Raw genomic sequence first — 21,710 nt, 5'->3', positions numbered from 1 at the left:
GTATTAGGCCTTTTCTCAAGGTTCATGAGTTCCAACCCCACATCAAGCTCTGCACTGGTGGGACAGACCCTGCTTGGGATTCTCTCTCTCCCTCTCTCCCTCTCTCTCTCTGCCCCTTCCCCACTTGTGTGTGTTCTCTCTCTCTCTCAAAATAAATAAATAAATAAACTTAAAAAAAAAACAACACTATTATCCTTTTGACCAAGCAACTTAACCAAGAAACTTATAGGAAGCCAACTTATATGTAGAAATACTCATGCTATGTAATTACAGGGATGCCTATTAATGTTTTCAGGAATGAAAAATAGTGACAAATGGTCCCTCAAAAGGAGACCAATTAAATAAATTATACTTCAATGGAACCATCCATACAAAAAGTAAAAAGAATCAAGTATGGAAAGATAATGCAAAATATTTTCTTCTATGAAAAGAAAGTTGAAAACCAAATTAGTAGGATTCTATACTTGTAAATACAATATTAACAATATTAGTAAATTAAACTATCTAGTAGTATGTTAGAATAGGCTTAGAAATAAATTGGAGGAATAATCCATTCCCAGTGATGGACTCTAAAAGGTTGGGCTTACAAGGACTTTGACCTCTTTCCATTAAATAATTTTGCAAGTGGTTTATTTTTGAAAGCAGGGGGAAAAAAATGAATCCATATCTCTTTCTGTGCTCCTGGCTTGCATACAATGTATTGATGGGAGAGACATAAGCCAGATTTTCAGACTTGATGACTGCTTTGTATGCCTTATTGAATGATCTATGGCATGTTTTTCTTTTTTAATGTTTATTTATTTTTGAGAGAGAAAGAGAGACAGAGTGTAAGCAGGGGAGGGGCAGAGAGAGAAGGAGACACAGAATCTGAAGCAGGCTTCAGGCTCCAAGTTGTCAGCACAGAGGCTGACACCAGGCTTGAACTCATGAACTGTGAGATCATGACCTGAGCCGAAGTTGGACGCTTAACCGACTGAGCCACCCAAGTGCCCCTTTCTTTTTTTTTTTTTTTAAGTTTATTTATTTTGAGAGAGAGAGAGAGAGCATGCACAAGGAAGGGAGGGGCAGAAAGAGAAGGAAAGAGGGAGAGAATTCCAACAGACCCCAGGCTGTCAGCACGGGGCCCTATACGGGGCTCAATCTCACAAACTGTGAGATCACGTCCTGAGCAAAAATCAACAAAAGGCAGATGCCTAACCAACTAAGCCACCCAGGTGCCCCTAGGTTTCTTTCACTCAGCATGTTTTTGAGGTTCATCCACACTGTTGATCACATCAGTAACTCATTTCCTTTTATTGCCTAGAAGCATTCTATCACATGGATATACCATAGTTTGTGTTGATGGACAGTAGAGTTGATTCCAGCTTTTGGCTAATATGGATAAGCTGCTATGAACATTCTGTACAAGTCTGTTGGCAGGGCATGTTTTTATTTCTTTTGGATAAATACTTAGGAGTGGAACTGCTGGATCACATGGTAAGTCTATGTTTCAATTTTACAAGAAACTGCCCAACTGTTTTCCAAAGTGATTATACCATTTAACATTCCCACCAGCAGTGTATGAGCACTGTAGTCGTTCCACATACTTGCCAACTTGGTATAAATACATTTTCAATAAATAAACAGAAGAATAGTGGTCCTGTCTCCTGGGAAAAACTTCCTTCCCTTGCTTAGGAAATCCAGACATTCTTCTGAATTCAGGCTCTACAGTGGGAGACAACATCACCCAGGGCAGGATAATGTAAGAATGACAAGCTGAAACTTGCCTTAACTCCCTGGGGGTGTCTTATTTTTTCTTGCCTATATCCAGCAGGGGAAAAAAAAAACAAAAAAACAGTTTACCAACATTTTATTTCTGACCCAAAGAGGCAGGCAGGATTGTGGTGATTACAGCGGCAGTAGAAAGGATTTAGATGAGATCTGAGGAAGACCTGGCTCCTGTTTTACTAGGAGACTATTGGGAAAAGAGGATTAGCTGCAGCTCCCCTTCAGTGCTGTTTCTCCAGCGGTAGCGGAATTTTAATAGAGCCCTGGGGATAGGTGTTGCCTTATCCTTCCCAGCTCGGCCAAACTCAGGTCCCAGCCAGGATGGGGGCAGGGAATCCCTCTCTTCTGGCCAAAGCTGTCACCTACCTAGTCGGAGAAGCCTGAAGGGACCCTATCCCCAACATTTCCCCACAGCCCCTGTCCTGGGCCCCCTTAATTCCCCACAGTCCTCTGCTCCCTCAGCCACAACCCCTGCCCCCTCTAGGGATTTTCCCCAACCGAATGCAGCTTTTCCTCTAGGGATTTTCCCCAACCGAATGCAGCTTTTCCTTGTGTCTCCAGTAGCCAACCTCTTTCCTTCCTCCCATGTTTGCTTCTCAGCAGTGCCTGGAGTCACATATTCCTGGCCTGGTGCCCAGCACAGTCTCTGACACATAGAAGGCAATTAATTCATACTTGTGGAATTACATCAAGGTGTTTCTGATGGTTATCTCTAGTTTGGAGTCCTGATGGTTTTCTTTGTGGGCCGCTTCATGATAAACATTAAAAGTTAGTTTGGGCCAAAACAAAATATGTTTTCGTTTAATTGAATTCCATTTCTCTCTTTTGGAGCATCCCAGCCTTCTTTGCACCTTGCTCAGCTGTCCTCCAGCTCCATCTGTCTTTTAGGTCACTGGCCAACCCCCCCCTCCTTGCTGGATCTTCCTGTCACTGTTATGGATGCAGCAAGGGGCAACTTGGCAGGGAGTGAGTCCCTGGCTCCCTGGCATCTCAGCAAACACCATCCCCAACACCTTCTCCCTCTCCACTCATCTTCTCAAATACCTCTGGAGGAAGGGACTACTATTGTCTTGTTCTACTGTGTATTAGGCTATCATCAAACACAATAAAGTGCATAAATCTTAAGTGTACCATGAAATGTATGATTTATAACAGCTTTATTGAGATATAGTTCATGTATCATACAATTCACCCATTTAAAGTGTTTTGTGGTTTTTAGCATATTCACGAAGTTGTACAATCATGACCAAAATCTAATTCTAGAATACGTTTTTTTTTCAAAAATGTTTATTTATTTTTGAGGGGGGGGGGCAGAGAAAGAGAGAATCTCAAGCAGTCTCTGCACTGTCAGCACAGGCTCAAACTCACGAATCAAGAGATCATGATTTGAGCTCAAATCAAGAGTTGGACAATCAAATGACAGCCACCCAGGCGCACCAGAATTTTTTTTTTAAAGATTTTATTTTAAAGTAGGCTCCATGCCCAACACGGAGCTTAAACTCACAACCCTGAGATCAAGAATCACATACTCTACCAATTGAGCCAGGCAGGTACTCTCATAAGATTTTATTTTATTTTATTTTTATTTTTATTTAAAAAAAAATTTTTTTTAACATTTATTTATTTTTGAGACAGAGAGAGACAGAGCATGAACGGAGGAGGGGCAGAGAGAGAGGGAGACACAGAATCCGAAGCAGGCTCCAGGCTCTGAGCCGTCAGCCCAGAGCCCGACGTGGGGCTCGAACTCACAGACCATGAGATCGTGACCTGAGCTGAAGTCGGACGCTCAACCGACTGAGCCACCCAGGCGCCCCAGATTTTATTTTTAAGTAATCTCCTCACCCACTGTGAGACTCAAATTTACAACCCTGACATCAAGAATCTCGTGCTCTACTGACTGAGCCAGCCAGGTGCCCATTAATTCTAGAATATTTTTGCCATCCCCAAACAACCTTTGGGGATTGTGAATAGTCACCCCCTATTTTTCCCTTATCTTGGCTCCTGACCTGGTGACCACTAATCTCCTTTGTGTCTTCCCAGATTTGCCTATCCCGGACATTTCACATGAATGGAATTATATAATATGTACACTTTTGTGTCTGGCTTCTTTCACTTAGCATGATACGTTTTCAAGGTTCACCCATGTTGTAGCATGGATCAGTCCTTCATTTCTTTTTACAGCTGAATGATACTCCATTGTAGTGGATATGACCAGATTTTATTTATCTGTTCATCAGTGTGTCCTTCAAAAGTTCCTATGTTTAAGTCCTAATCCCCTAGTACCTCAGAATGTGATTGTATTTGAAGATAGCATCTCCAAGGAGGTAATTGAGTAAAATGATGACAGTAGGGTCATCCAATGTGACTGCTGTCAATGTGTCTTCAGAACAAGAGGAAATTAGGACACAGACACACTGAAAGAAGACCATGTCAAGATACAGGGAGAAGACAGCCATCTACAAGCGAATGAGATAGGCCTCAGAGGATACCAATTCGGCTGAGACCTTGATCTCAGACTTTCCCCTCCAGAACTGTGAGAACATCAGTTTCTGTTGTTTAGGCTGACTGGTCTGTAGTACTTTGTTATGGTAGCTCTAGCAAACTAATTAAGGGTTGTTTCTACTTTTTGTCTTTTATTCATAATGCTGCTGTGAATATTTGCATACAAATTTTTGTGTGGACAAATATTTTCATTTTCCTAGGAGAAATTCCACCTGGGAGTGGTGTTTGCACAGTGAATTTTTACATATGTGTATCCCCATGCTACTACCACCCAGATCAAGAAATAGAAGATTTCTAGCACCAGTGCATCCCTATCTGTTCACATCCACTGGGTAACCAGTCTTCTGACTTCTATTTATGAATAGTTTTTGCCTGTTCCTGAACATCATGTAAATAGAATGACCACTATCCACTCTTTTCTGCCTGACTTCTTTCATGCAATATTTTGATTGTTGTATTCACCCATGTTCTTACATGTAGCCTTAGAGTGTTCATTTTCATTGCTGTATAGCATTCCACAATTTATTAATTATAGTATATGACAGTATATAGTATATTATTTATAGTATATATTACAATCTATTAACTCATTCTACTCTTTTTTATTTTTTCACTTTTTAATTTTTTTAAATGTTTATTTACTTTTGAAAGAGAAACAGAGCGTGAGCAGGGGAGGGGCAGAGAGAGAGAGGGAGACACAATCTGAAGCGGGCTCCAGGCTCCGAGCTGTCAGCACAGAGCCCAACACCGGGCTCGAAGTCACAAACTGCGAAATCATGAGCTGAGCTGAAGTCAGACGCTTAACCGACTGGGCCACCCAGGCACCCCTACTCTTTTTTTAGATGTTTTTTATTTATTTATTTTTAACATTTATTTATTTTTGAGAGACAGAGAGACAGAGCACAAGTGGGGGAGGGGCAGAGAGAGAAGGAGACACAGAATCTGAAGCAGGTTCCAGGCTCTGAGCTGACAGCACAGAGCCCGACGCGGGGCTCGAACTCACAAACCGTGAGATCATGACCTGAGCTGAAGTTGGACGCTCAACCAACTGAACCACCCAGGTGCCCCTAAATGTTTATTTTTGAGAGAGAGAGAAAGAGAGAGAGAGAGAGAGACAGAGCATGAGCAGGGGAGGGGCAGAAAGAGAGGGATACAGAGAAATCAAAGCAGGCTCCAGGCTTTTTGCTGTCAGAACAGAGCCTGCTTGGGATCCTCTGTCCCCCTCTCTGTCTGCCCCTCTCCTTCAGGCTCTCTCTCTCTCTCTCTCTCTCTCTCAAAAATAAATAAACATTACAAAAAATATACGACATTCATTTCTTTTTTCAATTTTAACTAGGCTCCATGCCTGATGTGGGGCTTGAACTCACGACTCTGAGATTAAGAGCTGCATGCTCTACCGACTGAGCCAGCCAGGTGCTTCACCGCTTATTTCCATTAGGTGTACAGCCAAGAATGGAATTACTAGGCTGAGTTGTGTAATATGCATTTATTTAGCTTTTTCTCATTAAAGATTTTATTTATTTATTTATTTTAGGTTTTTTTTTATGTTTATTTATTTTGAGAGAGAGCAAGGGAGGGGCAGAGAGAGAGGGAGATAGAGAATCTCAAGTAGGCTCTGTGTTACCAGTGCAGAGCTGGACAAAGGGCTTGAATCCAAGAAGAGTGAGATCAAGACCTGAGCAGAAATCAAGAGTCACACATACAACCAATTGAGCCACCCAGGCACCCCTTATTTTTAAGTAATCTCTATACCCAACATGGAGCTCGAACTCACAACCCCAAGATCGAGAGTCACATGCTCTACTGACTGAGCCAGCCAGGCACCCCTAGCTTTTGCTTATTAAAAGTTCCAGCCAGGGGCGCCTGGGTGGCTCAGTCAGTTAAGTGTCCGACTTTGGCTCAGATCATGATCTTTCGGCTCATGAGTTCGAGCCCTGCACCTGGCTCTGTGCTGACAGCTCAGAGCCTGGAGTCTGCTTCCGATTCTGTCTCCCTCTCTCTCTCTCTCTGCCCCTCCCCTGCTCATGCTCTGTCTCTGCCTTTCTCTCTCTCTCTCTCTCTCAAAAGTAAACAAACATTAAAAAAAAAAAGTTCCAGTCACTGGGGGCACCTGGGTGGTTAAGCATCCAACTCTTGATTTTTGCCTCAGGTCGTGATCTCACACATTGAGCTCTGCGCCTGGGCTGACAGCCTGGGGGCTTCTTGCGTTTCTCTCTGCTCCTCCCCTGCTTCAGCACACTCTCTCGCATGGTCTCTCTCTCTCTCTCTCTCAAAATAAATAAACATTAAAAAAAAGTTCCAGCCACGTATGTGCCTATAAATATTTCCAGTTCTTGAGAGTTGATTTTCAAGTATTTACACTTTGTTTCATTTTTTTTTTTTTCCACCTGCAAGTCTTGGGATTCTATCTTCTTATATTTCTTAGTGACCCCAGGAGATGTCATTAGCCTGTCACTTGATGGTTACCAAGAGGGGCTTAGACAATTGATAAGCTGGAAAGAGGAAATAGGGCCTCTACTTGTGGGTAAGGGGGTGGAATTAGGGAGGCAACCCACAGTATCTGCCCCAGGAAGGGCACTCATCACACATATTTACCCTGTTGATGGAGGTAGGACTTTCAGGGAGGGCTTTAAACATCCACTTTGTTTGCTACTTTGCACATGGTCACAAGTATATTCATCTACTGCTAGAGGAATACTTGTGAAATCACTGCTAAAAACCAATTTCCTCATCAAGGTGCCAGGCCCCAGAATGTTTACATTATTTTGTCAATTCTGAAGTGGGGGTGGGGTGGGGGGAAGGGCGTGGCTAGGAAACTCAGCTGACAACTGGGTACTCATACATATGCATAAGAAGAATGGAGATTGTACCTGAGTTCTCAGAGCATGCTGGGAAATTTTCGAGTGCCTGGTTTACTAGGCAGAATTCCCAGAAGCTGCTGCTCCCTTTGCCTGATGGCTTCCTCATCCCTTAGATGCTTGCACAGTGCCCTTCTAGTGTTGAGAGGAGGAGACATCTTAGGATCACTTGCGTTGTGGTCTGCTTTTCCAGAAAACCTCTCAGTTCTCTCACCCTGATGCTGCCTAGGAAAGTACTTCTCATTTCCTAGAGGGAAAAACATTAATGTTTACATTGTATTTTTCAGAGGGTTGTTTGAGGGCTGGCAGGATTAGCATCCTTTGGGGCAGGGAAAATGCTTGTAAAAATGCAGGTGCCCAGGCCCACTCCCCACCTATTAGATACAAATTTCTGTGGTGGGGTCCCCGAATATTCATTTTAGAAGTTTGTGGGTGATTCTTATGCTCAATGAAGTTAGAGAACCCTCTGGCTTAAGCGATCAATTAAAGGAAAATCAATAACACAGACATATTCTTGAAACTATCCAGTCCCATCCACCTGCTCCCACCAAACTGAGTATCTTGACTTTTACCTACCCACCCTTGCCCCACTAGGACTTCTCAAATACTGTTTCTTTCTGCTACAACCCATCTGATTTCCCTCATCCTTCAAGGCTTAGTTTTAATGTCACATATTCCTAGAAATCTTTCCAGAACTCTGTGTAAGGTGCCTCTCCTCTGGTTCCTATTGCTTCTTGTGATTATCCCAGAACCCCTGGAAAGCTGCAATATTGTTGTCCAAGCAGACACCTGTCTGTCCCATTGTACTGTTGGAGAAATGAATAAAGTACCGCACCAAAGATGGCTGATGGGACTAAAACAAGCTCTGGTCTCTAGCTTAGAGACCCCTTTTCCGGGTTCTTCCTGCCCTGTTTGCCATGTGCGCGAAAACCCACCATGGATGTGGAAGCTGACAACTATAAATTACCCTTCCCACTTGCATTCGGGGCTCAGATCTTTGGAGAAACAGTCTCCTCTGAGCCCACCGGTGTTAAATAAATCTCCAATCCACCAAGATCTCTGAGTGTCATTCGTTTTTTCTGCCAGTGTTCCAGCCTGGTTCTGTAACAGTACTGAACCAGTTCCTGGAAGACTGGGCAGACTTTTTTTTTTTTTTTCTTAAAAAAAAAAATTTTTTTTTAACGTTTATTTATTTATTTATTTATTTATTTTTTTAACGTTTATTTATTTTTGAGACAGAGAGAGAGAGCATGAACAGGGGAGGGGCAGAGAGAGAGGGAGACACAGAATCTGAAACAGGCTCCAGGCTCTGAGCTGTCAGCACAGAGCCCGACGCGGGGCTTGAACTCACGGACCGTGAGATCATGACCTGAGCTGAAGTCGGACGCTCAACCGACCAAGCCACCCAGGCGCCCCATGTTTATTTATTTTTGAGACAGAGAGAGACACAGCGTGAATGGGGGAGGGTCAGAGAGAGAGAGACTCAGAATCTGAAACAGGCTCCAGGCTCTGAGCTGTCAGCACAGAGCCCGACGCGGGGCTTGAACTCATGGACCTCGAGATCATGACCTGAGCCGAAGTCGGCCGCTTAACCGACTGAGCCACCCAGGCGCCCCAGACGTTTTTTTTTTCATGGGCATAGCTGGCACCTAGCATAGGGTGGGGCACACAGTAGGCACTCAGTAAATGTTGAATAAAGGCAAGAATTACCTATTATGACTAATGCCTTTTATGCCAATTTAAGAAATCCTTGCCTCCCTCACCACAAAGATATTTTCCTGTTTTCTTCTAGAAGCCCTGTTGTTTTACCTTTTACATTTAGGTCTACGACCCATCTTGAATTAATATTTGTGAACGGCATGAGGTAGGGGTAAAGAGTTTTTTTGTTTGTTTTGAGGTGAAGATTTTTTTTCTATTAAATTTTACTTGGGCCTTTGTCATAAATCCAGTGACCATCCATGTAGGAATCTATTTCTGGACTCTTTGTTCTACTAATCTGTTTGTCTATCTTAAGCCAATATCACACTACCTTAATGATTATAGCTTTAACATAAGTCTTGAAATCTGGTAATATAAAATCCTCCTCCTGGGGCGCCTGGGTGGCTCAGTTGGTCAAGCGTCCAACTTCAGCTCAGGTCATGATCTCACGGTTCATGAGTTCGAGTCCTGTGTCGGGCTCTGTGCTGACAGCTCAGAGCCTACAGCCTGCTTCAAAGTCTGTGTGTCCCTCCGTCTCTCTCTGCCCTTCCTCTGCTCCTGCTCTGTCTCCGTCTCTCTCTCAAAAATAAACATTAAAAAATTTTTTTTAAATCCTCCTCCTGTGTTCCTCTTTTTCAAGATTATCTTGGCTATTTTAGGTCATTTGCATCTGCATACAAATTTTAGAATTAGGGGTGCCTGGGTGGCTCATTGGGTTAAGTGCCCGACTTCAGCTCGGGTCATGATCTCATGGTTTGTGAGTTTGAGCCCCACATCGGGGTCTGTGCTGACAGCTCAGAGCCTGGAGCCTGCTTTGGATTGTGTGTCTCCCTCTCTCTCTGCCCCTCCCCCGCTTGCGCTGTCTCTCTCTTTCTCAAAAATAAACGTTAAAAAAATTTTAGAATCAGTCAGTGAATTTCCTGACTGGTTTTACTCTATTATCTCTTATGCTTTATCTTACCAGAAAATTGACCACACAGCAGGAAATTGCATTATTTCCTAGAGGCTCCTTAATTTTTTTTTTTTTTTCCCAGAGGCTCCTTCATTTTAAATCAAGGGCCAACTTTTTGGCATCCAAGCAGCCAAATGCAGCTAACAAGGCTCTTCCCAGAGTTCAGCAACTCAGAGGCTGAATAGAGCAAGTCCAGATTTAGAACACAGAATCCAGCGAGCTTGGCAAATTCCTTCTTTGTGGCCCCCAGCTTTGACCTGCCCTTGAAGGGAGCCTGTAAACTGTTCCATGACTAGACAGAAGTGCATATGGAAATTTAATACATGATAAAGATGGCATTGTGTGCTTTGGGAAAAAGATGGATTATTCAATAAATGAGGTTTGGAGCAACTGGAAAAGATAAAACAAGACTGGAACCCTGCGTCATTATTCATGCTGAAATAAAGTCCACATTGACCAAGGACTTAAATTTTAAAAACAAAACCATAAAAATACCAGGAGAACTAACAAAGGAATTTTAAAATAATAGTGGAGTGGGGAAATGCTACAAAAAATAAAACATTTCTTCACTATAAAACAACCCATGTCCCCCAAATGAAAAAGCAAACAATACACTGGAAAAAATATGTGAAACACCTGTTTATGGCATAAGGCTAATTTCCTTAATATATAAAGGGTGACTATAAATTAATAACAAAAGACTAACACTCTGAAAAAAATGGAAACAGGACATGACCAGGTTGATAAAAGAAAATGCATTACCAATTGGTCTCAAACAGATGAAAATATGCTAAATATCATTCATAACCTGAGAAACATGAGTTAGAATTACACTGAGATATCATTTTTCACTGTGAGATTGTCAAAGATACAAAAGTTTGAGAGCACACTGTGTGGCAAGGGAAATTGGCATTTCTACATACTGGTTGTGGGAATATAAACTGGTACAACCTTTGCGAGGTGCTATTAGGGAATACTGATTCCAATGTTAGGTGAAAAGAACAACTTACAGAAGCAGATGAATAGTATGATAACATGGAATTTTTAAAGATAGCAAAACTATCATATATTGTTCATGCATATATACATATGCAATAAAAATATTAAAACATGGAAGGAAAAATGCCTGCCAATAGCATAATAGTGGTTATCTCTGGAGAAGTAGGGAGGGGGAGAGGTAAAGAATTGTATGTACAATATCAAATCTCTATGCTTGCAAAATGTTAATGTTTGTTAGAACTGTGTAATATGTATACACGGGTACTCTCACAGATCTTGAAACATTTGAACATTTTTTTAAATTAAAAAATATAGTTTATAGAAGGATATTATTAGGGTGATGGAAATGTTCTAAAATCTGATTATTGGAATGGTTCCACAACTCTGTAAATGTACTAAAAATCATTGAATTGTGCACTAAAACGGGTGAACTTTATGGTATGTAAGTCATATTTCAATAAAGTTGGTATAAAAATGATAGAGATAGCTCACAAAAAGTTCACATTCATATATTCATATTTGCTTTGTTTTATTAAAAGAGTAATTAAAATGAGCACCTGGCTGGCTCAGTTGGGAGAGCATATGACTCTTGATCTCAGAGTTGTGAATTCATGCCTCAAATTGGTTATAGAGCTTACCTGAAAAAAAAAAAATTAAAATGAAATCCATCTTAAAAATATATAAATGTAAAAAAACAAAATGAGATCCATTCTTTCCGAATTTGGAAACTGGGCTGGGCAATTTGGCATTCGTGTGCCCCCTGGTGGACAGAATTGGAAGTGCTGGGATGGATTAAAGAGCTAGGAGGCCTCAGACCAATCCTTTCTTTTCCTGATGAGGAAAATGAGTGAGGCCCAGGGTTATACTGCGAATTACGGCCTAACCAAGACCATGACCCTGGTTCTCCCAACTCCTATCTCCAGGTTCTGTGTTTCTTTGTCTTGAACTCTACCTTTAATTCTGTGCCTGCTTTGTACTTTTGGCTTTTTTATGCTAAGTAAGTGTTTGGACCCAAGCCTGTTTGATTTCAGAGCCAGAATTGCTGTTTTACTCTACTGTCAAAGTGCAGGGAATCAACTGTGAAAACTGAAATATATCACTTTTATTCCATGAAGGATTAGGATTAGGTATTGAAACATATCCATCAAGGGGCACCTGGCTGGCTTAGTCGGAACAGCATGTGACTCTTAATTTCTGGGTTGTGAGTTCAAGCCCCACGGTGGGTGCAGAGATTACTAAAAAATAAATAAATAAACCTAAAAAAGGAAAGTAACATATCCATCCAGATGGGAAAATAAAAACAAAGAAAAATTAGAAAAGTCATTGGGTGGAGACACCCACAACCAGTCCAACCAGTCCCCCATGCCGTGTCACCCAGCTTTCAGGCACAACACACTTATGTGTCTCATGCCCTTAAACAAGAGTTTCTCACCAGAGCAAATCTGCCACCAAATATGACAAGAATGAAGGGCGTACCCCCTTTTTCTAAGTCAAGAAAATGGAAACTACCATTGAATGAGCACCTGCTGTATGCCAAGCATTTCCTCATAATGTAACGTTGGCTCTAAAAATTTTGAGTTCCAACTTGTACAGCACAAAAGATGGGCTTTTGGCTCCCGTGGGGGTCATCTCCTTTGTTACCTGAAATGATTTAGGTCTGTCAAAGGGTGTGGAGGCTGCCTCTCAGGCAGGAGCAGGTAAGGACAAGCCCAGAGCCACGTCACTGCTTCAGCCTTAGGTGCTGAGGACATGGGGTAGGAATGGGAAATAAGAAAGGCCAATTCATCCTACTTGGATGCCAAAGAGGCTTTTGGGGTGGAGGGAAACACATTCCACCCAGAACAGTGACTCAAGGATCTAGAGGCCTCGGTTTGAGAGGTCCATAACGCCCTGGCTTTGCCAAGTGCAGGGAACAGGGTACTGAGCCTGACAGTGTTCTTCTGGGGCAAGGCCAACAAAGGTAATCTGAGAATGTATCTGAGTAACCACAGTCCTGGCCAGAAGCCTCATATGTGCCCCTACTTGAAGGTGCTGTATTTTTCCATTCTGGGAAATTCTTAAAACGCAGGTGACTCACCAGCTCTTTCATTTACACCAAAGATGAGCCCCAGCCCTCCTCCCTCCTCTCTCCTTTCCAAGCCCAACCTCAGCCTGGTCCTACCTGGCCAAATCATCTCAGAATAATCCTGCAGTCAGTTTACCTAGGCTCTCACCCTCCACTCTTGCTGGTTAGCATGATTTGGGGAGCATGGATTCCTCCTTGGGATAGGGTTGCCAGATTTAGCAAATAAAAATATAGGATATCTGGTTAAACATAAATTTCAGACAAACAATGAATATAATTTTAGTATTAAAACTCCCAAATACTGCATTTTATTTTACCTGACATTCTATCCTGGGAGTATTTAAATTTCTTTCATTACTCTAGATCAGGGTTCAACAAACTTATTCTGTAAAGGACCAGATAGAAAATGTTTTAGCCTTGTTGGGTCTCTGTTGCAACTACTCAACTCTGCTTTTGTAGCACCAAAGCAGCTATAGACAATACATAAATAAATAGATGTGTCTGTGTTCTACAGAATTTTCTTTATGGACATTGACCTTTGGATTTTATACAATTTTCACATTATGAAGTATTATTCTTCTGTTGATATTATTCCCAGCCATTAAGAAATGTAAAAACCAACGCACCTGGGTGGGCCAGTCGGTTGAGTGTCTGACTCGATGTCGGCTTAGGTCATGATCCCAGAGTCATGGGATCGAGCCCAGTGTCAGGCTCCACGCAGAGCATGGAACATGCTTGAGACTTTCTCTCTCTCTCTCTCTCTCTCTCTCTCTCTCCTCCTCTCCCCCTTGCTCATGCTCTCTCTCAAATTAAAAAAAAATAATAAATAGTTAAAACCATTCTTAGCTTACAGGTTGTACAATAACTGGTAGAAAGCTAGATTTGGCCTATTGGTCATAGTCTGCCTACCTCTGATCTAAAGCCAAAGAATTCAACTTTTGTCTGGATCCGAATCACTAGAGGATTTATAACAACACAGATGGCTGGGCCCCACTCATAGAGTTTCTGATTCAGTAGGTCCGGGGCAGTGCCTAAGAATTTATATTTCTTTCTCTTTTTTTAAAATGTTTATTTATTTTTTTGAGAGAGAGGGACAAGGTGAGTAAGGGAGGGCAGAGAAAGAGGGAGACACAGATCTGAAGCAGGCTCCAGGCTCCAAGCTGTCAGCACAGAGCCTGATGCGGGGCTTGAACTCACAAACCATGAGATCGTGACCTGAGCCGAAGTCAGATGCTCAACTGACTGAGCCACCCAGGTGCCCCTCTTTTTTTTTTTTTTTTTAATGTTTATTTATTTATTTTTTTAGAGAGACAGAAACAGAGCGTGCGCAGGGGAGGGGCAGACAGAGAGGGAGACACAGAATCTGAAGCAGGCTCCAGGCTCTGAACTGTGATGACAGCTCAGAGCCTGACATGGGGCTCGAATTCAAAGACCACAAGATCATGACCTGAGCTGAAGTCGGAAGCTCAACAGACTGAGCCACCCAGATGCCCCAGAATTTGCATTTCTAACAAGTTCCCAGGTGCTGCTGATACTGCTAATGGGGGACCACACTGACCTAGGAAAAAACCACATACCCATAATGCCAACCTATCTGCAGTATTTTATTTATTTATTTTTTTAAAATATTTTTATTTTGGGGGCACCTGAGTGGCTCAGTTGGTTAAGCGTTGAACTCTCAATTCAGCTCAGGTCATGATCTGGCAGTTTGTGAGTTTGAGCCCCACGTCAGGCTCTGCACTGACAGTGAGGAGCCTGCTTGGGATTCTCTCTCCCTCTTTCTGCCCCTCCCTTGGTCTCTCTCTCTCTCTCAAAAACAAATAAACATTAAAAAAAGATTTAAAAAAAAATTTTTTTTTTAACGTTTATTTATTTTTGGGACAGAGAGAGACAGAGCATGAACAGGGGAGGGGCAGAGAGAGAGGGAGACACAGAATCGGAAGCAGGCTCCAGGCTCTGAGCCATCAGCCCAGAGCCCGACGCGGGGCTCGAACTCACGGACCGCGAGATCGTGACCTGAGCTGAAGTCGCATGCTTAACCGACTGAGCCACCCAGGCACCCCTAAAAAAAGATTTTTATTTTTAAATAATCTCTACACCCAACATGGGGTTCAAACTTACAACCCAGAGATCAAGACTCACACACTCCACTGACTGAGCCGGCCAGGCACCCCTACCTGGAGTATTTTAAAGCCTCCTCAGCATTAGGAATGATTTTCCACACAGATCACAGACTTTATCTTTGTTTGAGAGCCTCCCATTCTCAGTAAGACTTTCTCTATGCACTTGCTACTGGAATTTTCTCTTTCAGCTAGCCTTGGGATACAGTTAGGCCGAGAGTTTCTCATACATTTGGTTTTGAATAAATAGCTCTCCTCAATTATTAAAGATGATGCATTTACGGGGCACCTGGGTGGTTCAGTTGGTTGAGCGATCGACTTTGGCTCAAGTCATAATCTCACGGTTAATGAGTTCGAGCCCCGCATCAGGCTCACTGCTGTCAGCACAGAGCCTGCTTTGGATCCTCTGTCCCCCTCGCTCTCTGTCCCTTCCCTGCTTGCTCTCTCTCTCTCTCTCTCTTACACACACACAAATAAATAAAACATTAAAAAATGGTGCATTTAAAATATTTTGTGGGGTGCCTGACTGGCTCAGTCAGTAGAGCATGTGACACTTGATCTCAGGGTTGTGAGTGCAAGCCTCACATTGGGCATAGAGATTGCTTTAAAAAACATCTTTTATTTTGTAGTAATTTTAGATTTACAGAAAAGTTGAAAAGATGGTAAAGTTTATATACTCCTTGCTCAGTTTTTTTTTCAGTGTTCATTAATGTTAACATCTTACATTACCAGTGTACAAGAGGCCGACATTAGCACAAACTGTTAACTCTAGACTTTATTTGAATTTCAACTGTTTTTCCACTAATGCCCTTTTTCTGTCCCAGGATCTCACATTACTTTAGTTGGCATGTCTCCTTAGGTTCCTCTGACCTGTGAGTTTTTCTGTTTCCTTAGTTTTCATGACCTTGACAGTTTTGAAGAGTACTGGTCAGATATCTTGTAGAATGTCACTCAAATTAGATTTGTTAAATGTTTTCCTCATGATTACTCTGAGGTTATGGGTTTCCTGCAAAAATTCTACAGAAGTGAAGTTCCTTTCTCATCATCTCATATTGAAGGTATATGATATGAACATGAATTATTACTGGTAATGTTAACTTTGATCACTTAGTTAAGGTAGTTTTTACCAGGTTTCTTAACTGTGAAGTTATTATTTTTCCTTTTCTATACTTAACTCTTTGGAGATTAGTAATTCCAGAGTGTGGATTTCACCAGACTTACTGTGTGACCTTGGGCAAACTATCTAATATCTCTATGTTCCAAATTTTTCATTTCTTCCTCACCAATTCTCATTTTATTATTATTATAAAAAAATTTTTTTTGTACATGTTTATTTTTGAGAGACAGAGTGAGACAAAGTGACAGTGTGGGAGAGGCAGAGAGAGAGGGAGACACAGGATCAGAAGCAGGCTCCAGGCTCTGAGCTGTCAGCACAGAGCCTGACGCGGGGCTTGAACCCACAGACCGTGAGATCATGACCTGAGTTGAAGTTGGACGCTCAACCGACTGAGCCACCCAGGCGCCCCTATTATTTTTTTTAAATTAAAAAAAAAAATTAGCACCTTTTTTAATGTTTATTTTTATTTTGAGAAAGAGAGAGAGCAGGGGAGAGGTAGAGAGAGAGAATCCCAAGCAGGCTCCACACTGTCAGCGTGAACCCAACTCGGGGCTTGATCTCACAAACCGTGAGCTCAGGATCTGAGCTGAAACCAAGAGTCAGACACTCAACCGACTGAACCACCCAGGTGCCCACCAAATTCTCATTTTAAAATGAAGATCAAAATGATACCTATTCCACCAGTTTGTAAGAGTGAAATGAGAAGATACATGTGAAAGAGCTTAGCACAGTCTCTGGCACATAAGTGCTCAATAAATTCACACTATTATTATTGTTACTATTATCATTAGGTTTTTTTTCTAGGCATGTATATTTAAATTTTAATAGCAATCGTCGTGGGGTGCCTGGGTGGTTTATTCGGTTCAGCATCCAACTTCGGCTCAGGTCATGACTCGAGGTTCATGAGTTCAAGCCCCACAAGGTGCTTGTCGCTGTCAGTGCAGAGCTCGCTTCAGATCCTCTGTTAACCACCCCCTCCCCCCGCCCCAGCTTACACTCTCTCAAAAAGAAATAAACATTAAAAAAAATAAATAAATTTAATAGCAATTGTTAACTTGCTGTTATGGTGGATTCTAGAGACTTTTGAAGGGCACCTGTGGGTTGTCAGTAAAGTGTGTGGCTATTGATCTCAGGGCTTTTTTTAATTGAATTTTATTTTATTTTATTTTTAAAAAATTTTTAATGTTTATTTATTTTTGAGAGAGAGAGAGAGAGACAGAGTGAGCCAAGAAGGGGCAAAGAGAGAGAGGGAGACAAAGAATCCAAATTAGGCTCCAGGCTCTGAGCTGTCAGCCCAGAGCCCGACACGGGGCTCGAATCCACGAACCATGAGATCATGACCGGAGCCAAAGTCTGGTGCTTAACCGACTGAGCCATCCAGGCATCCCTGGATCTCAGGGTTTTAAGTTCGAGCCCCACACTGAGTGTACAGTTTACTTAAAAATAAAATCTTTCAAAAAAAAAAAAAAGTAAATAATGACTTTTGATCTATATCCTTTAATTGGTATTTTTCAAAGAGTGGTCCTCAGATTGAATTAGAACCTCTGGGAGTAGAATCCAGGAAATGTTTATCAAGTTCCCCAAGGGATTCTGATATGCACTGAAGTTGAAGAATCATTTCCTTGGACACTAAAAAGCCCAGAAAGGGAGAGGGAAGGAACACCAGTAGAAGGGGTCAACCCCAGCTGTAGTGCAGGGGCTGACTCTACTCAGAAAGACCTGAGTTTGAATCATAGTGACTAGTGTGGCATTAAGTTATGACCCTAATGAGCTTGGCACACCTAAGTGGCTCCCTCCCTCTCCCACTCCAAGTCTTTAAAAAAAATTTTTTTTAACGTTTATTCATTTTTGAGAGAGAGAGAGAGAGAGAGAGAGAGAGAGAGAGCGCGCACAAGTGGGGGTAGGGCAGAGAGAGAGACAGAATCCGAAGCAGGCTCCAGGCTCTGAACTGTCAGCACAGAGCCCAACGCGGGGCTGGAACTCTTGACGGTGAGATCATGACCTGAGCTGAAGTTGGACACTTAACAGACTGAGCCACCCAGGTGCCCCCCACTCCAAGGCTTTTAAATATTTATTTATTTTTGAGAGAGAGAGAGAGAATGGGGAAGGGCCAGAACGAAAGGGAGAAACTCCCAAGCAGGCTCTGCTCTGTCAATGCAGAGTTGGATGTGGGGCTCGAACCCATGAACCATGGGATCATGACCCCAGCTGAAATCAAGAGTTGGTTGCTCAAGGGGTGCCTGGGTCACTCAGTCAGTTAAGTGTCTGACTCTTGATTTCAGCTTGGGTCATGATCTCACCGACTGTGGGTTCCAGGCAGCATCGGGTTCTGTGCTGACAGTGTGGAACCTGCTTGAGTCTCTATGTCTCTCTGCCCCTCTCCTCTCTATCTCAAAATAAATAAATAAACTTAAAAAAAAAAATTGGTCGCTCAACCAACTGAGCCACCGAGGAGCCCCTCCCGCTCCCAGTCTTTGACAATTGTCACTTTTTCAGCTAGGCTTTCCCTGACCACATTATACACATAAAAAAAATGTCTCCCACTTCCACTCCCCAGTCATCACCACCTAATATACTATTTTATTTGTGTCTCTTCCACTACAAGTAAAGCTCCATGAAATCTTTGTCTATTTACTGATGTAGCTTCCGTGCCTAAAACAGAAGGTGGCACATGATAGGCAGTCAGTAACTATGTATTGTATGATTTGAATTACTGTTTCCCTCCAGTTTTATTAAGGTGCAATTGACAAACCGATTGGTTTACTATTAATCTAGGACGCTTCTTAGCTGGCTGAGCCCCATGCGAGGGATGAAAGGATCTTGAACTTCTCAGGCAGATTTTTACTGTTGATAAGCCCCCCTCCCTTTTTTTTTTTTAAGTCAGCTCGGTGCCCAACGTGGGTCTTGAACTCCCAATCCCACCCCCTCGCCCCAGATCAAGAGTCGCATGCTCTACCGGACTGAGCCAGCCAGGCGCCCCTGATCACCCCCTTCCCCTACTGTCCCCTGGGTCACTCACCCAGAGGAGTTCCCGGTTCCCCAACAATTACTCAGACGAGTCTAACTGTTCCTCCTTCGGGTACAGAGGATAAATACGACAAGCAGGAGCAGCCGAGCCCCAACTCTGATCAAGAGTTTTCCTATCCTTTCCTCACTACTCAGTACTTGACTCGGAACGGATTTCAACACGAATAGCTGCTTCTTCCAGCCAGGTTGATTCCATCAGCACAATTAGGAAAAGTTTCCTACAGAAGACAGCACTGCGGTACCCACAGGGATTCGCGGGTGGGGGATAGGGGGTGGGGGTGGGCTTCCCTTTCCGCGCAGGCGCCTTTTGTCGCAGCCCCGCGACTATCGCGATAGAAGAGCGAGATCGGCGCTGGCCCTTTAACAGCCCCTTCCCGGGGGCCTGCCCCACGCGTGCGCACTGCGGTTCTGCGCTTGTCATCATGGCGACGCGGGGCCATGTGCAGGACCCTAACGACAGGCGCCTCCGGCCCATTTACGGTGAGTGCCTGGGGCCAGCCCGGTAGTTGGCCGGACGTATCGAGGGCTGTTGAGGCCGGGGCAAAGGTCCAGGAGGGGCGCGGAGGGGGCGGGCGCGGAGCTGTAGGGCGCTGGGGACGGACCGCGCGGGCCTCTAGGCCGCAGCCACGGGCCTCGCGTAGGCGCCGGCCGGGCCTTCCTAAGCCGTACGGTGGCAGCGGCGTGGTCCAGACGGCGGCAGGTCAGCGGAGATGGCCCGGCATGCAGGCTCTGTGAGGGACTTACTCTCACAGAGACCTGCGCTGCCCGTAGGCTGCGTTGTGCCAAGGAAGACCCAAGATCTCAGGTGGATCCCGAGCCAGGTGGAAGCTGGCTCCGGCGTGAGGGTGCGACGTTCTGCTTGAGGGAAAATTCCTCACTAAAGACTTTTTACTTACGGGAAGCGGGCTTAGGGGGTTGTGACTAGCGGTGCTCGATGCACACGGAGAAACAGGTCCAACGAGGGGAAGGGGCTGACGCAAGGTCACCCCGATCGAGTCTGGAGCAGGCCCGGCTTCGAGGCTCCCTATCCAGAGCTCTTTGGTGGAGAAACAGCTGCTCTGGGCGCACGTGGGAGGCAGCGGCGGGGCTTAGGGAGGGGTCTTGGGCCCAAAATAACGGTGAGAAGACTGTGATAACTCGTGTCAGAGGGGCATGCAGGGCTGCTGCAGGGCTTTTCCTTTCTGCAGCTTCTCTGGTTTTCTCTGCAGCTTGCCTTCTGCTTGCTAAGTGGATCCCCCTCCGTAACGCTTACTACCTCAGCCCCGCAGGCTTGCAGACCTTGAAGTCATTCTGATACCCCGGTTGGGAAAAATCGACAGATTTGAGTCAGGGGAAATGCCTTTTCAATAACCGAGTTCTGTAATTGGGCAGGGGCCCTTTTTGCAGCTCTTCTCATAGATGGCTGGTCTCAGTTAATGGTGAGGAAGGCTTCAAGGTCAGTGGTATTGCCAAACTAGACCTCGCGTCTATAGTGTAGGTGTTAACTGAATGGAGGTTTCTCCCCATGGCTGAGATCATTCAAGGTTTCTCGGGGAGGGGGGCAGCTTTATTTCTGGCACAGTTGGTCCTGCTTTTATAATTTCTATGCTGCTTTACTCTCACATCTGATCTGATTCTAGCAGCAATCCTGTGAGATGGGAAATAATAGCTGATGTGTATAGACGGGTAATTATGTCATTCTCTGTCATCGGCCCTTCATATGGGTTATCTCATTTAATTTGTACGCATTCTTATGAGGTGGGTAGTTTTTTCCAGTCCCACAATGCCCCTCCCCCCTTTTCCCCACAGATGAGGAAGATGGAGCATTGTTGATGTGTCATTATTTGCCTAAGGTTATTCAGGTCACATTTGATGGAGCTAGGATCTGAACTGCTGTGGGCTGTCCTAGGCTCACTCTCTTAACCACTGCTAGAAGGTACCTCACTTTGAGCTGAAGACACTGACCTGCCAAAAGTCACACAGGTGGCGAGTGGCAGAGGTAGGACTCTGTTTGCAACAGTTTCCCGTTGGTGCATGTTATCATACCCTCCGGTATATGTATATTCATTCAGAGGGCAGGGTTGAAATGAGGTGATTGAAGATAGGAACTGAGTCCAGGCAGGGCTCACAATTTCTGGCTTATTAAAAGTCTATGCAGCAGCAGCTGCCTGTGGACTTTTTTTTTTTTTTTTTTTTTTAAGTTTATTTATTTATTTTTGAGAGAGGAGAGGGAGAATCCCAAGCAGGCTCTGGACCGTTAGCACAGAGCCCGAAACGTAGGGCTCAGACTCAAATCATGAGATCATGACCTGAGCCGAAGTCAAGAGTTGGATGCTCAACCTGACTGAGCCACCCGCGGGCGCCCCAGACTTTTTTTTTTTTTTTAAGTTTTATTTATTTATTTAAGTAATCTCTACACCCATCATGGGGCTCAAACTCACAACCCCAAGATCAAGAATCACATGCTCTTCCTACTTAACAGTCAGCACCCTCCCCCACCCCACCTCCCACCTTTAAACTAAAAAAGATTCAGTCCTTTTAAAAATAATTGGATTTCAAAAATTGTTGTTGAGGCCCAAAGAAAATGCTTTTGGTGTCCCATAAGTTATTTAGAAATAACAGTGTT

General features: G+C 43.7%; 1 protein-coding gene and 1 long non-coding RNA gene across 2 annotated transcripts in view; one reads left to right on the top strand and one right to left on the bottom strand.

The window, feature by feature from the left end:
- Positions 1–5,850: 5,850 nt before the first annotated feature.
- On the bottom strand, positions 5,851–19,368 carry LOC132665373 (uncharacterized). Its single transcript, XR_009604101.2, has 3 exons — positions 19,098–19,368; positions 7,140–7,374; positions 5,851–5,944 (listed from the first exon to the last, which is right to left on the bottom strand). It is a non-coding gene; the product is annotated as an uncharacterized LOC132665373 (long non-coding RNA).
- A 118-nt stretch (positions 19,369–19,486) lies between these two features.
- Positions 19,487–21,710, top strand: part of NAA25 (N-alpha-acetyltransferase 25, NatB auxiliary subunit) — an 80,539-nt gene continuing 78,315 nt past the window's right edge. Inside the window, exon 1 of the mRNA XM_078435790.2 lies at positions 19,487–19,585. Within this exon, the coding sequence (XP_078291916.1) occupies positions 19,528–19,585 (58 nt within the window). The 5' untranslated portion in view covers positions 19,487–19,527. The remainder of the gene's footprint in view (positions 19,586–21,710) is intronic.

Source organism: Panthera onca, chromosome D3, assembly GCF_046562875.1.
Source record: "Panthera onca isolate mPanOnc1 chromosome D3, mPanOnc1 haplotype 2, whole genome shotgun sequence".
NCBI classification, from domain to species: domain Eukaryota; kingdom Metazoa; phylum Chordata; class Mammalia; order Carnivora; family Felidae; genus Panthera; species Panthera onca.
Note: the sequence above shows the minus strand (reverse complement) of the source record. Positions and strands in the feature narration are given on the sequence as shown.